Source organism: Prionailurus viverrinus, chromosome A2 (genome assembly GCF_022837055.1).
Source record: "Prionailurus viverrinus isolate Anna chromosome A2, UM_Priviv_1.0, whole genome shotgun sequence".
Lineage (NCBI taxonomy): Eukaryota > Metazoa > Chordata > Mammalia > Carnivora > Felidae > Prionailurus > Prionailurus viverrinus.
Genome location: NC_062562.1, coordinates 168,339,635 through 168,355,188, shown reverse-complemented (window position 1 = coordinate 168,355,188; position 15,554 = coordinate 168,339,635). Strand labels below are relative to the sequence as shown.

Sequence of the window (15,554 nt, the reverse complement as noted above, 5' to 3'; positions counted from 1 at the left end):
TCTAATCCAAAAGTCATGCAGATTTTCTGCTTTATGTTCTTTTTGAAGTTTTATAGTTTTGGTTTTTACCTATTGGCCTCTGATCCTGTTGAGCTAATTTTTACATACGGTGGTGTGAGGTAAAGGTCTAAGCTCATTTTTTCCCACGTGGATGTTGTCCCAGGGCTATTGTATCATCAAGTGAATTGTCAACTGACCATAAATATGAGGATTTGTTTCTGAACTCCTGATTATGTTCCATTGATCAACAGGCCTATCCTTGTGCCAATACTACAATGCTTTGATTACTGTGGCTTTAGAGTAAGTTTTAAATCCGAGTATAAGTCCTATAACTTTGTTCTCGTACAAAATTATTTTGGCTATGTTAGGACCTTTACATTTCCAAGTGAATTTAAAATCAGCCTGTCGATTTCTATAAAAAAAGACTGCCGGGATTTTGGTAGGGGTTGCGCTGAATTTGTGGATTAATTTGAAGAGAACTACATCCTGACATACAGAGTCCTCTGACCATGAAAATGGACCATCTCCCCCACCCCATTTGGTCTTCAATTTCTCTCAGCAGTGTTTTTACAGTTTTCGGCATACAAGTCTTGCACGTACACTTGCTTTGCTAATTTTGTATTTTATTCTTTGTGATGTCACTAGGAATGGAACTGTTTAATTCCATTCTGGGTCTGCACATAAACACAAAATTGGTTTGTGTGTACTGATCTGTGCTGCCACCTGCTGAAACTGTTTCTTAGTTCCAGTTGGGCTTTTTTCGTCATGCTGTTTGTGAAAAAAGTCTTACTTCTTTCACTGCTCCTTTCCAAGCTGAAACTTCCCTCCCTCCCTCCGCCTTACTGCACGAGCTAGGAAGCCCAGTCATGTGCCTCGGCCACGGGCAGAAAGCATGTAGACCCTCGCCACCGTGTGCAGGCGCCGTGCGCGTCCTGAATTGGGCTGGGAAAGCTCCCCCCCGTTCCTAGTTTCCTACGAGTTTTTAGTCCTCATTGGGCAGGAGATGCTTAGATGCTGAAGAGAATAACTTGCTTTTCTCTCCTTCCTTCTGCACCTGCTGACACGGCCGGGCCGGTTCTGTTCCCGTGCCAGCAATACCACATGTCCCATTAATACACTGTCACATGTTAAATTAACCTCGCATTCATGGGATAGAAACTACTCAGCGGCCGGATTCAGCTTGCTAATATTTGGAGGATTTTGCATCTATGTCCCTGAGGGATATTAATCTATAATTTCCTTTCCTTGGGTTATTTTTGTTTGCTTTTGACATCACGCTAATACTGATCTTTGAGGAGAGAAAGCCTCTCCTTACTCAGCTGTAGCTGGAACTCACGTACAGGATGTTTTTAAGGCTTAAATACTGTTCTGAAAGAAATATTCATTTCATAATATTTAGAAAAAAGAGAAGTACAATGAAAAAAAATTGCCTGTAATTTCATTAATTGTAAATGACTGTTATTTTGTGAAAATGAAATGACTTTTATTTATTCTTATTACAAATTTTTTTAATGTTAACTTATTATTTTTGAGAGAGACAAGGTGCAAGCAGGGGAGGGGCACAGAGAGAGGGAGACACAGAATCTAAAACAGGCTCCAGGCTCTGAGCTGTCAGCACAGAGCCTGACACGGGGCTTGAACCCATGAACCGTAAGATCATGACCTGAACCGAAGTCAGATGCTCAACTGACTGAGCCACCCAGGCACCCCTTATTTTTCATTTTGTTAAATAAGCTCCAAGCCCAACGTGGGGCTTGAACTCACGACCCTGAGATCAGGAGTGGCAAGCTCCACTCACTGAGCCAGCCAGGCACCCCGAAACTGAAATGACCTTAAAATTTTCTTGGCTGTAGAAAGTAAATGATGTAGGACATAACAGATAATAAAGAAAGGGAAATAAAATTTTAAAACAAGCAGAAATGACTAATCATCTCACAACCACTGCGTGTTTTTGCTCACATCTTACTCAATTTCATCTTTAAAGATGTGACGTCACATGGAGTGCACTGCTTCATCACCGGGTTTATTTAAGGCTATGTTTTAAATTTCCTAAGATACACAAAATATTTTTTAATATTATAGATACATATTAAGTAATCTCTACACCCACGTTGGGTGTGAAGCCTACTTAAAACTCAACAAACAAATCAATAAAATAAATTCCATTCACGTAATAAACATAAGAATCAATGGCTCACAACTGTAGGTTTTTTACAATATGTATTTAAGATTTGGAGAGTTTTCCATAGGTGAGAAAAAAGACTAGAAGGGTAGAATTATCCTCAACCAAACTAAAAAATGTGTGCCACTTCCTAACTTGTCACATTTCCCCTGTGTACCCTATGCGTTCGAATTCCATCCCCCCAAATCTTTATACCCTTCAATACGCAATGTAACTTCTGGGTTTCTCTCATTAAAAACACAGAAATATGCACAAAGTTGTTTATTACAGTGGGAGGTTAAATAAATCACATATATCCAAAAATGAACTACTGGGACCTCATCAAAATAAAAGCTTCTGCACGGTGAAGGAAACAATCAGCAAAACTAAAAGGCAACCGACAGAATGGGAGAAGATATTTGTAAATGACATATCAGATAAAGGGTTAGTATCCAAAATCTACAAAGAACTTATCAAACTCAACACCCAAAAAACAAATAATCCAGTGAAGAAATGAGCAGAAGACATGAACAGACACTTCTCCAAAGAAGACATCCGGATGGCCAACCGACACATGAGGAAATGCTCAACATCCTCATCATCAGGGAAATACAAATCAAAACCACAATGAGATACCACCTTACACCTGTCAGAATGGCTAACATTAACAACTGAGGGAACAATAGATGTTGGCGAGGATGCAGAGAAAGAGGATCTCTTGTGCATTGTTGGTGGGAATGCAAGCTCGTGCAGCCACTCTGGAAAACAGTATGGAGGTTTCTCAAAAAACTAAAAATAGAACTACCCTACGACCCAGCAATTGTACTACTAGGCATTTATCCACGGATACAGGTGTGGTGTTTTGAAGGGACACATGCACCCCCATGTTTATAGCAGCACTATCGACAATAGCCAAAGTATGGAAAGAGCCCAAATGTCCACCGATGGATGAATGGATAAAGAAGATGTGGTACGTACATATAATGGAGTATTACTCGGCAATCAAAAAGAATGAAATCTTGCCATTTGCAACTACGTGGATGGAACTGGAGGGTATTATACTGAGCGAAATTAGTCAGAGAAAGACAAAAATCATATGACTTCACTCATATGAGAACTCTAAAGGACAAAACAGATGAACATAAGGGAAGGGAAACAAAGATAATATAAAAACAGGGAGGGGGCAAAACATAAGAGATTCTTCGATATGGAGAACAAACAGAGGGTTACTGGAGGGGGGATGGGCTAAATGGGGAAGGGGCATTAAGGAATCTAGTCCTGAAAGCATTGTTGCACTATATGCTAATTTGGATATAAATTAAAAAAAAAAAATTAAAAGAAAAAAAAATAAATCACTACATATCTATCTAATATCAAAAATTAATTGCAAGAAGAATAACAGCTTGGAAATATCTTTTTTATTTCTGGTGCTAAACAAACAGAATGTATACTATAAATGACGTATCACTAGAAACTAGAATTATACGCTACGATTAAGAAAAACTCGCCAAAATAACAATGATTGTTTTAAGGATGCTTTTTTTCTCTTCACTGTTCTTAAATACACATGAGGGTAATTTTTAAAAACTTACAAATACCCAAAAGATACACCAATTCGATCTTTGAACAATCTCATTATGGTTTTGTTATTTCTCTGACAACTAATGTTTCTGCGCATCTTTCTATGTGCTCATTGGCCATTTGTATATGTTCCTTTTGGTTCTTCATTTTCTTGAAGAGCAGAAACTTTTAATTTAATAAAAAAGTAAATAGGGGCACCTGGGAGGCTCAGGTTAAGTGTCCCACTTTGGCTCTGGTCATCATCTCGTGGTCTGTGGGTTCAAGCCCCACATCGGGCTCTGTGCTGATAGCTCAGGGCCCGGAGCCTGCTTCGGATACCGTGTCTCCCTCTCTCTCTCTGCCCTCCCTGCTCATGCTCTGTCTCTCTCTCTCCCCCGCTCATGCTCTCTCTCTCTCAAAAATAAACAAATTAAAAAAAAAAAAATTAGTTTAGAAACATCATCTGTAACATTTTCGGGAACAAATAACTAGTACTGACAACATACCTGAATAGTTTGTAAAGGATTTTAGGTCCTCAAGACTTATGGGAACCTGTGCACCAGAAATTAATACCTGCCAAAGAAAAAGCAAAAAAGCCAATTTGTAAAATTGGAGACGGGTTTCAAGAACGCTTTCTCGCGTCACGAGACAAGTGTGGCTCCAGGCGGCAGCCAGAAGTACCTGAATCTCCTGCTGGTCAAACATTCGCAGCCACTCCAGGTTCAGCACGTTGGCCAGGCCCTGCCGGAAGGCCAGGCAGTGCTGGCGGATCTGGCGGTTCAGTCTGTAGTCCGCTACGAGGTGGATATACGCGATCCTGTTGGCGCTGGTGACCGGGATGTCTTTTCCACCAAACTTTAGTTCAACTACCTGTGAACGTTAAAATCGGGGTCTGAAAATCCCAAGTATGACTAGAGTGAAACAGTTTCTTCAAAGACACTTGCCGGTGCTGCTGCGTCGCGAGAATAAAAGCTGGGCGCCTGGAGCGCCCCAGTCTGCGTCAGCGCAGACGCCGCTCTCGTGGGACTCTCCGAAGCCCGGCAGCTCACCGTTTCAGATCAGCAGCCGCCAACGCTTTCTCCAAAGCACTAAGGAATGACGCGACAGTGTAATCGTGGCAACTTCGTTCTCAAAAATTAGGAGACACAAAGGGCAAAGGTATGAACCAAAAAATGAACTTAAATCAAAAGCGATTCAATCTGGAGAAAATACAGCTTAAGGAATGAAGGTAGAATAATTGCTCATATTTGTACAAACAGCACGTTCTTCTCTTTGTATTTCCATCATGTTGGTACTATGGAGTACCCTATTTTTTTTTAAAAAGATTTTATTTTTAAATAATCTCTACACCCAACACGGGGCTCGAACCTATAACCCCAAGATCGAGCGTTACACGCTCCACCGACTGAGCCAGCCGGGCACCCCTGAAGTATTTTAAATGTGATTCAGAGGACGGTGGCAACATCAGAGGTAACAGACCAGCACGTTCCCGCGTATCTGAACTGAATTCCCAAGAACGAGTGGTTACCGTCACGCGAGCACATCACAAAACCTGCAGGTCCGGCACACGGTCACTCGCGGACGCGCCAAGCAGGGGCAGAGGCCGGGCGCCGGCTCGCCCGCCCACTGTAACGGACACCCGCGAGTCCGCTGGGCCCTCGAACCGCTCTCGCTGTTGGCACAGTGGTGGTATTTTCCATAGCGTCTCACACACCAGAGGGGACGACAGAACACCACAGACGATCACGAACACACAGGCCCGAACGCGCCTTCTAAGCTCCTCGTTTCCTAGCACTTAAACGGGAGAAATGCATTCTCAGGTGCATCCGGATGACGGGGAAACAGCGAATCCACTGTAAATGAACGAAAACATTCCAGAGCCACCACGGAGGTGGCCGCCCTCCGGGGCAGACACGGCACCTCCTCCTCACGTTCCTCCACAGCCTGTGCTTCTCCTGGGGCCCGTCACGTTCCACACGGATCGAGGACGGTGACACGTCACCCCGGTGTCTCACCACTTGGCACAAAGGCCATTTAAAAATCTGCTGAAGATGATAAACTCGTCCCGTGCCTGATGGCCCCACGACCACCTCATTGGGTTTCCTTTTCCCCTATGGCACGTTCTAGGTGACGCCCCCCTTCTCACTGATTCCCGTTCTCCGCGCTCCGCACGCACGTCTCCTGCACGTCTCCAGCCGGGGACAGGCCACGACGCCTCCCGTGCTCGCCGTCCGCTGGCAGGCCATCTGTGACCCGGGCCCCAGGAGCTCGCTGCTCTGTTTTCACTTCAAAATCCCACCCGTTCCTTTAAGAGGAATGACATCAGGTAATAAGCGAGGGTGTACTGGGTGACTCAAAGACAAAGGACCCACGAAACCATCAGATGAAGGACTCCCAAAGCCCCAGCAGCCCTGCCTGATGGGACGGCCATGACCTTTCCAGTGACTCTCTGGGCTACACCCACACAACTTCCCACGTTCCACACCGTGTCCGGCCTGCCCTAGGATCTCAGGTCTGAGGGCATATTTAAAGCTTTCAATCTGGAACCAGAGCAGCTCTTACAGCCAGAGCTATCTCCCCGCTTCGGAATGTCTGCGTTCACGACGTGGCTGGGCGCACGGGCTTCCCCTCCTCCCTCCCTCACTCACCGGAGCGGACAGGGCCTCACTCACTCACTCACTCACTCACTCACCAGAACGGCTCATTTTATCCTCAGCGCAGCGGACACACCCTCTGAAAATGAGGACGGGCCTCTAGGACTTGCCCAAGGCCACAGCACAGCTGCAAAGCCAGGGCTTCAACAGGCTCCTGGGACTCAGGTTCACGCTCTCCCAACGTTACAGACGCCCATGCCAGGTCCACGTTAAGCCCCGAGCGCCCGCTCGGGAGAGCTCTGGGTACAGGTTAGCAGGCTGAAGTCTCACGTTCGTTTTCCAGCAGGCTAACAAACAGCCGGACTGATTATACCAAAGGAAACAAATTGGGGAGGAACACTATTATTTGAAAAGGGAAGATTAATTAACATAACCTGCCGATGTAATGAAGTAGCTGCATATTACAAATCTTTAACTCGCAGTATTTTATAAACGGAAACCTGTATGAAGGACCATGCTTTTATATCCATCTCTGTGGGAATCCATAAGATACCCCCAAATTAGCTGCTTTACCAGTGACTTTCTAAATTTTTCTCATTTGACTCTTTAGTATAATTATTCTTATGCACTGTCATCTATAATCTCTTTATCCAGTGGGAATTTCTATGAGTAATTGGAACATCTTAACTTCACACTTTTGCTTTTAATAGATTCCAATATTATCAGTGGTGCTTTAATGGAACTCTTACAAATGCGACATTTCAGTATTACCATCTATTTCAGAAGGAAAAATGGGAAATACTCCCATTAGCAAAGGCCGTGGACAGGTCATCATAAAACTGACTGCCCCAGCACTTTTACTTCGTTTTTAAATCATGCCACCAGGTGCAGAGAGACAAGAGTGGCCAGCAGCATTGACATCTGTATGTTCGAGGTTTCCTCATGCCGATAAAAAAAACACCTCTTTAAAAAAAAATCTGAATTTTGCAGGTTGAAACTTCAGGTCTATAAAATGGAAGAGGGGCACCTGGGTGGCTCAGTTAAGTGTCTGACTCTTCACTGTGGCTCAGGTCATGATCTCACAGTTCGTGAGCTCAAGCCCCGTGCCGGGCTCTGCACTGACGGTGCGGAGTCTGCTTGGGATTCTCTCTCTCTCTCTACTCCTCCCCCGCTCATGCTCGCTCACTCACTCTCTCGGAATAAACAAACATTAAAACAAAACAAAAAAATAAATAAATAAATAAATAAAATAAAATAAAATAAAATAAAATAAAATAAAATGGAAGAAGAGATGGAAACAAAGCAACTAAGTAAGATGTAACCAAAAGAAATACGGTTCTGTATTCCTCATTCTTATTTTATCTCACAGTATTGGAGTTACTTTTCATTTTTCTAAGATTGATTTTTAAATACCCAAAGCTACACCCAAAGCGGGGCTCAAACCCACAACCCCGAGATCAAGAGTCGCACTCTCTTCCGACTGAGCCAGCCGGGTGCCCTGATAGTATGTTTCAAAATGCCTGGAGATGACCTAGTAAGAGAGGGAAGCAGGAAGCCTCAGGCAGGATCGTTACCTTTGCTTCCATTTAGGATTTAATCCACAGCTATTTCTTCAATACGTAGCTTGTTAAAGGCTAAGAAATAGACTAAAATTCGAGTACCACGACGATGAACATTTAAAAATGCCCAGAATTTAAACAGCAGGATGTATTCATCCATGTGTGTGTTTTCAATCTTTGCTTTTGAAGACACCTCTGTGGCGTTGGAACCGTGCAATGTCCTGCAGCCCAGGGAGGAAGCCAATAAAGATCTTAAATCTCCTCGTAACTTTCTCAAAGAACCGTCAGGGACTCACACAGCTCTGTGCGTCGCAACAGCACAATGAAACAGTCCTTCACACTCAGCAGGACGGCTGCTGTTTTTTTTTAAAAGAGAGAGTGAGAGAGAGAGAGAGAGAGAGACAGAAAGCAAGTGCTGGCAGGCGTGTGGAGGGATCAGAACCTCTGCAGAGCCGGGAGAAATGCACCGTGGTGTACCCGCTGTGGAGGACGTGCGGCAGGCCCTCGGAAAGTCACCATTAGAACCTGCACAGGACCCAGCAATCCCACCTCTAGGTATGCACCTACGGGAAGGGGACGCAGGGCCTTGAACAGATACTTTGACAGCAACGTTCACGGCATCCTTGTTCACGATGGCGGACACAACTCTACTGTCCATCAAGGGATGAGCGGATAAAGGGGAGGCGTATGTACGATGGAGTATCAGCCTTAAGAAGGAAGAAACCACAGGCGAACCTGGAGGACGTCGCACTCGGTGGCATAAACCTGTCACAGGAGGACAAATACTGTGTGATTCCACCTGTATGAGGTCCTTACAGCCATCAAACTCACAGAGACCCAAAGGAGAATGACGGGCACCAGGGCACAGGGGCGGGGGACCGGGGCTCCAGTGCAACAACATCCTGCCCGCCTATCTTCCTCTGACTCAAATAAAATCTACTTTGCTCAAGATACCTACAGAATTACTTTATTTTTCAAAAATTTATTTTAAGAGAGAGTGCACTGGCGAGTGCAAGTGGGGGAGGAGCAGAGATAAAGGGGGAGAGAGAGAGAGAGAGAGAGAGAGAGAGAGAGAGAGAGAGAGAATCCCAAGCAGGCTCCATGCTGACAGAGTGGAGCCCGACTCTGGGCTCAAACTCACCAACTGTGACATCATGAACTGAGCCAAGATCAAGAGTCGGATGCTTAACTGACTGAGCCACCCGGGTGCCTCGAGGATGTCATTTTTAAAATGAAGATTACAAAGGCGTGCTCTCATTAAAACTTGTTTCATTGCTTAACCCCCAGGTTGTGGTTCCTCTGAATTCTGGAAACACCTAACCCGAAGGCTGCTTCCAGGCCCCGCCCTGACTTACAGAATCAACATCTCAGGTTTCTCTGAGAGGAGGCTCCCGTATGTTCTTTGTTCTTTTCTTTCTTTCTTTTTAAAAAGATGTTATTTTCTTAAGCAATCTCTACACCCAACAGGGGTGCTCGAACTTACAACCCCGAGATCGAGAGTTGCACACTCCACGGATGGAGCCAGCCAGGTGCCCCTAAGTGTTTTCTTGTTATTCATTTTTCTATTAGCTCCAAAATGCACCTGTTTAGGCCGCCTTACCCTGATACACTGAAATACTGCAAACCAGCGGTGGATGGACACACTGGTTGTCTTTCTGAGCGTAGGTCTAACCTTTCTAAAGCCCAAGGCCTCAGATTGTCCTCCAAGAGGACAGGAGAAGCTCAGACTGGTGTCTGTCTGCCTCCTCTCGTGCACCCCCAAACTTAGCCCCTTCGACATCTGCCCACCTACCCGGTGAATGCCTTTCCACCCAGCCAGCCTCTCTTCCAGGTAGCTCTCCCTGACCTACTTGGAGCTGAGCTACTAGTACACTGATACCTCACTATCCTGTTCGTATCGGCCTCCCTTGTTAGAATGTGTGTGTTCTCCTAGTTTACAAACCGTCTCCCACGCCTGGCCCGACGGCTGGCTCACAGAGTGTCATTAACGTCTCAGAATGAAAACATACGGACCAGGCACGGTGGCAGGTAGGTAACACGATACGAAAATAACCAAAATTGCAATAGCTCAAATGTGTTCAATACATGTGTTTATCGAAATAAAATGTGAGAGCTCACACCTGGAGGGTCAGGTTGAGGAGTACCCTGTGTGGGTCAATGTACTCTCAGTGGTGGCTTCACCAAACGCTAAGTATCTATCTAGTACGAAGTTACTTTTGAGCTGGCAAAGCCTCAGTCAGAAACCAAGTAATAACAGAAATTTAGAGAAACGAGTATGAAGTTCAAAGGTAACCACAGTTTTGTAGTTAAAATAACAACTACTAGGTTCGGAAGATGGCACGATCCATGTAGGAACAGCAGAAAAGCGGTCTTTCCCCACAGAAGAGATGTATTTGTCTGAAAACCAAAATTAAGTTAGACAAGCAAAGCTGGGTAGTTAAAATCCAGTAAGACCAGAGAGCAGCATCAAAGGTTCTTAAATGTTGGATCTGTCTGTGTACATTAACAAAGGCTTTGTGGATTACGGGGAGCACGTGAACACAGGCCGAGGCAGACAGAACAGTAGACGCGCGTCCACGGCACAGTGCCCGCTTCAGCAGGTGTCGCCTCCTAGCCAATCTGGGTCATCTCCGCGTCCACCCGCTGCCCCTGCTCCCCTCATCCTGGAAGCAAATTCCGGATGTTACCGAGTCTTCCGCCGCCTGGTGTGTTGTCCACGCGTGTGCACAGCGGTATTATCACCACAGCTGAGAAGTGGAAATAACCCAGACGTCCCTCAGCCGAGAAAGAAAACGTGGCACATCAGTACAATGGGACGACGTTCGGCCAGAAACAAAAAAAAGAGCACCGGCTCCTGCAACAGGTGAACGAAGCCGGTCACACAAGGCCACAGGCCGTGAGATCCGGGTTATGTGCCACATCCAGAGACAGAACGTAGATGGCGCTCACCCACGCTGGGCAGGAGCGACCCGCTAACGGGCACAGTCTCTGTGGAGGGACGCAACCATCCCGAACTTAGCTGCTGGTGACGGCGGAGCACTCTGGGGGTACACTGACCCGCGCCATGCTCTAAAGCATGCATTTTTATGGTATGTACGTTATATCCCGACAATACTGTCATTTAAAAAATTAGTTTGAATCATCTCTAACATGCACTTTTTTTTTTTTTTTAAAAGATAAACACACCAAGGCCAACCAGACTGATAACAAAGGCCAGCGATCCGTGTCCGAGCCACCGAGGCCCCCACGGTGATCAGGTAGGGAACAGAGGCGCACGGAGGCCCCTCGGGGCTCCTGTCGGGAAGGCGCTAACCTGCCACTCCCAGGGACCGAGAGCCAGCCAAGAAGCAGGGGTTAACCCCCGGCCCAGGAAGAGAGTCCCCGAGGACAGCCGTCACAAGGGAGTGCGGCGAGGGCCCGGGTGTCTCCAGCCCCCACCAACTCCCCACTTCTAACCCGCAGCCACGGCAGTTCTTCCAAGGGAGACGTGGAGCCTCCCCCAGCAAAGAGAAACCCTCCTCGTCGCCACGTGAACAGCAGCCGGCCAAGGGCCTCCTCACCTGCGCCTCTCCCAGGTCGTTGTTCACCACCGTGAAGTTCAGCCCAAGCTCCTCCACGTCGCCTTCGTAGCTCTTGAGAAACAGCAGATTCTTGTACACTTCAGGGTCTAACGAAGCCAGATGGTGGATGTCCACGTCCGCACTGGTTCCCAGCAATTTGGACAGGAAGAAGCCGGCAAAGGGCAACTCTACCAGCATATTCTCATAGAGGGCCTTCAGATGAGAACAAGGAACAACGATCAGTATGTCACAGGAACCCTTTCTCATACTTCCTACAAATAAAAAAAAGGCCAACTTGAGCCTGAAGAGAATCCTAAGACAGCAGATACCTTCTCTCCGCAGCAGCGACGACGGCGGAAGCTAGCGTTTGGCGAGCACTTACCAGCGCGGGGCCGGTTTGACCATTCGCCGCGTGCACTCCGAGTGTCACGACTCTCAAACACCTGAGGGCCGAACCACAGCACGTTCACACCAAGGGGGACGTTCGAGAGCCACACGTGTTGTGCTGCAACGGCGGTCAGCACGCGTTTCCCGCCAAGGGCTCTGCCGGCGGAGGGGTCTCCTGGCTGCGCAGGCCGGAGTCTGACGCACGCTCTTGAAAGGCCTCCTGTCTTCCCTGGTACTGCTGGCCACAGCCGGTGGCCCGGGGCTTTGGGCTGTGTCACTCCCAGCCCTGCCTCTTCGAGAGGCTGTCGTCCCTGGGTGTGCCTGCACCTCCCTCCCCGGTCTCTATCATGAAGACACCTGTCACCGGGTTTGGGATCCTCTCTCACCCAGTGTGACCCCTCCTAGCTTGACCGCATAGGCAAATAAGGTCGGGTTCCCAGGCGCCAGGGATCAGGATGGAGCCTCTCTACCTTTTCTGGGGCCGCGGTTCAACGCACGACCGCAGGCCGGACCGGCTCGGTGGCCGTGCCTCCACTCTGCCTCTAGCAAAAGGAGCATAGACAATGCGTGGACGAGCGAGGGCAGCTGTGTGCCAGGGCTGCACTCAAGTAATTCCCAACGCCAAGAAATACTATCCTTCAGACTTTTAGCGACCAAAAGGAAAAAGCCTTCCGAGCACCCTGGCCACGCGACAGGCAGCAGGCGGGGCCCGGCCCACAGGCTGCGGGTCTGCCCCGCGCTGTTCTTACAGGGGGAGACTGAGCGTGGGAGACGCGTGTGCAGACCCTGGGAGTCAGCGGCTGGCAGAGGTGGTGTCCAAAGCAGGTGCCTTGGCGCCCACACCGGGACTCCTCTGCTGCGTTCCTGTCTGCCCCGTGTCTGCGGACGGCGACGGATAACCAGACCGCACACTCGCGCACGTTAAAGGGTAATTTACGTACCGTGAAATAAAACGTGCGTGCGGCCTGATGAATTATTACATTTGATCACACCCGTGCAGCGGCCACAGAAGGCGTCCAGACACAGAACACTTCCCCCTCCCCGAGGTCCCGTGAGAGTTCCCTCCCGTTTCCCCATTCTGTGGTCATCACCGCGGCTGAGTCCCGCCGGGCCCGGGACTTCGTCGACGGGATTATACAGCACACGCCCTCTTCCACACACCTTCTCACAACATCCTGTTTCTGAGACTCGGCTATGATACTGTTCTTTCACCGAAGGCTGGTGACACCGTCGCGTGATGGGCACATGGTGGGCACGTGGGCGGTGTCCCATTTGGGGCTGCTGGACAGTCGGTCTGAGCCCTTCGGTGGATCTGTGCTGGGTTCTCCCAGTACAGACCTAAGACCTGTTAACAGGGGAAGCGCCGGGCCCCAAGGTGCGTTTAGCTCTATTAGGCAATGACATGCGGTTTTCCAAAGTGCAACCATTTTCCCACCATGACCAGCAAGCAGGAAGATTCCAGCTGGTCCAGGACCTCACCAACGATTGGTACAGTCAGTCTTCTTACGTTTCGCTATTCTGGTTGGAGCAACGGGGTACCTCGCTGTGGTTTTAATCTGTAACTCCCTCATGACCAGTGGTGACGGCATCACTGTGTTAACCCCCAGATTCTCTACCAAGAGACGGTGCGGGTTTTCCAACATGATGTCAGGGTTCATCTTACATGATAAATATCACTACAGCTCAAGGCTGTGAAGTTCAACAAGGAGTGAGAAACAGGCTGTAGACTTCTCAGGAACATTCTTATTATTTTATTCTAAGAGATGAGGGACTTGGAAGCCGCCACAGGTCTCATCACAAATGTTCTACTGAGACTAAGCGAGCACATACTGACGCTGGCCTCGCTTTGTGCGGCCCGTCACGAAGATCTCCTCAGTGGAAGGAAGGGAGGCTTACAGAAGTCAAAGGGAGTCTGGATCTCCACGACAAAGGCCCTTCGTGCTAGAATACTCGTGGTCTGCGGAGACCTGACACGGGATGAGGGGAGTCCCCACCCCCACTTGGAACGTGGGGAGCTGGGCGCACATCGTCACAAACCCTGGGACCCTTGCCTGAGACCCTGAGACGGAGTGAGGCCGGGAGGCCAGGCGCCAGGAGCACAGACAGAGCGGGAAGGAGGAGGGAGCCCCACCTTGGAAAGTGCTGCCGTGAGCTGCGGAGCGTGAGCTGTGCTGGGATGTATTCACCGCTTTTCCTGTAAGGGAGATTCCAGTGCCACCACGCCACTCAGGGAACACCAACATAAAAACAGTTTAATCCTGGGGGAAATCTCTCAGCCACGAGGCCGCAGCTTTGGAAGCCCCTCTGCCGGGAGGCCGTGCACCCGACCACATCCACATCCACATCCACTAGGTGTGGGACGCGAGGCTTTGCCGAGACACGCCTGTGTGAGTTTGCACACAGAAGACCACCAGCGTCCAGAGAGCAGGGGCTCTGCCCCTCCAACCTTCCAGCCCCGACGCCGTCCGTCAGCTCGGCTTACGGGAGCCCTTCCCTGGTTACGGCTTCCGGCACCCTTACGGTGTCCTCTCGGCCGTTCCACATCAAGTGCCCGCCACTTCTGCACTGGTAACAACAAACAGTGGTCGTCTGTGAAAAACCACTGGTCCCTGAACACACCGAAAACTGAACACTTGTACGAGTGCCCCCTTCCCTCCTCTGCCGGAGAACGCTCAGGTTCACCTTGAGGTGGACACCCGAAAGTCCCCCCACTAACACGACTGGAAGGAAGTAGAAGACAGCCATGAAACACCGGAGAGCACTGGCTTGTTTCAGAAAGCCACCGGCCGACAATACGAGTGACACTCCCCCCAAGTCAGGTCACACCATCTGTTAACTACGTATTTCGTAATATTCCCCCTCCAGCCAAGACTCCAGATGTTCTCTGCCAGGGAAACTGAAGGGTTATGTCTCTGTGCTTTTACTTCTGATTTGAAGACTGATGATTAGCCGATTAATTCTAAAAAAAAAAAAAAAAAAAAAAGAAAGAAAGAAAAAGGCAAAAGAGGACTTCGGAGCGAGAGAACGAGCAGTACGATGGTGACCGGGCTTAACCCATCTACTGGTATCGCAAAGAAAGAGCTGTTGGAAAATCCACAGTTTGCTCAAAGTTAAGAATGGCTAACACTATTACCCCGGAGCACTTAAAACTCCCATTACTTCTAAATGAACGATGGCTTCAAAGCCAAGAACATTCTGCACAAGACGACATGATTGATTCCAGGTGTCGAAGAAAAGCCTCATTTGTACAGTGGACTTTAAAGTAAGCTGGAAGTGTAAATCATTTGATGTTCAATATATAAGGTCATTGTTTGCCATTTCTGCATTAGTAACAATAAACCAGTGAAATTCGTTAAATATATCAGAGCTACCTGAATTTTAAACAGAAATCCCACTGTGACTCATAAAATGTAAATGCCTAGGTATAATTTTTTACGTAAGGCAGGTTTAAACCATTAGAGCATTTAATATACAAGCACTAATAAATGATAGCACTAAAAACTATGATTGCATCAGCTAAATGGATTATAAATTAAATTTCCATAATGTATGCAACTGAGATACAAATGTAAGCATAAATCAAGGTATTTTCTAAACACAGGTTAATTATACAATTTCAAGACTGCCTATTTTTTATGCAAAATAATCCACTTAGCATTTTCCACATTGGCCTTAATTCTCAGCCAGTTGCACACTTGTTCCAGAAGCACATCAATAACTACTTGTCACGAAA

At 47.8% G+C, this 15,554-nt stretch overlaps 1 protein-coding gene across 1 annotated transcript in view; it reads right to left on the bottom strand.

Moving 5' to 3' along the window:
- The window catches only part of UBE3C (ubiquitin protein ligase E3C), a 121,380-nt gene that overhangs the window by 14,410 nt on the left and 91,416 nt on the right, over nt 1–15,554 (bottom strand). Inside the window, exons 19-21 of the mRNA XM_047837610.1 lie at nt 11,435–11,647; nt 4,403–4,591; nt 4,228–4,294 (exon numbers count right to left, since the gene is read on the bottom strand). Coding sequence (XP_047693566.1) covers nt 4,228–4,294; nt 4,403–4,591; nt 11,435–11,647 — 469 coding nt within the window. The remainder of the gene's footprint in view (nt 1–4,227; nt 4,295–4,402; nt 4,592–11,434; nt 11,648–15,554) is intronic.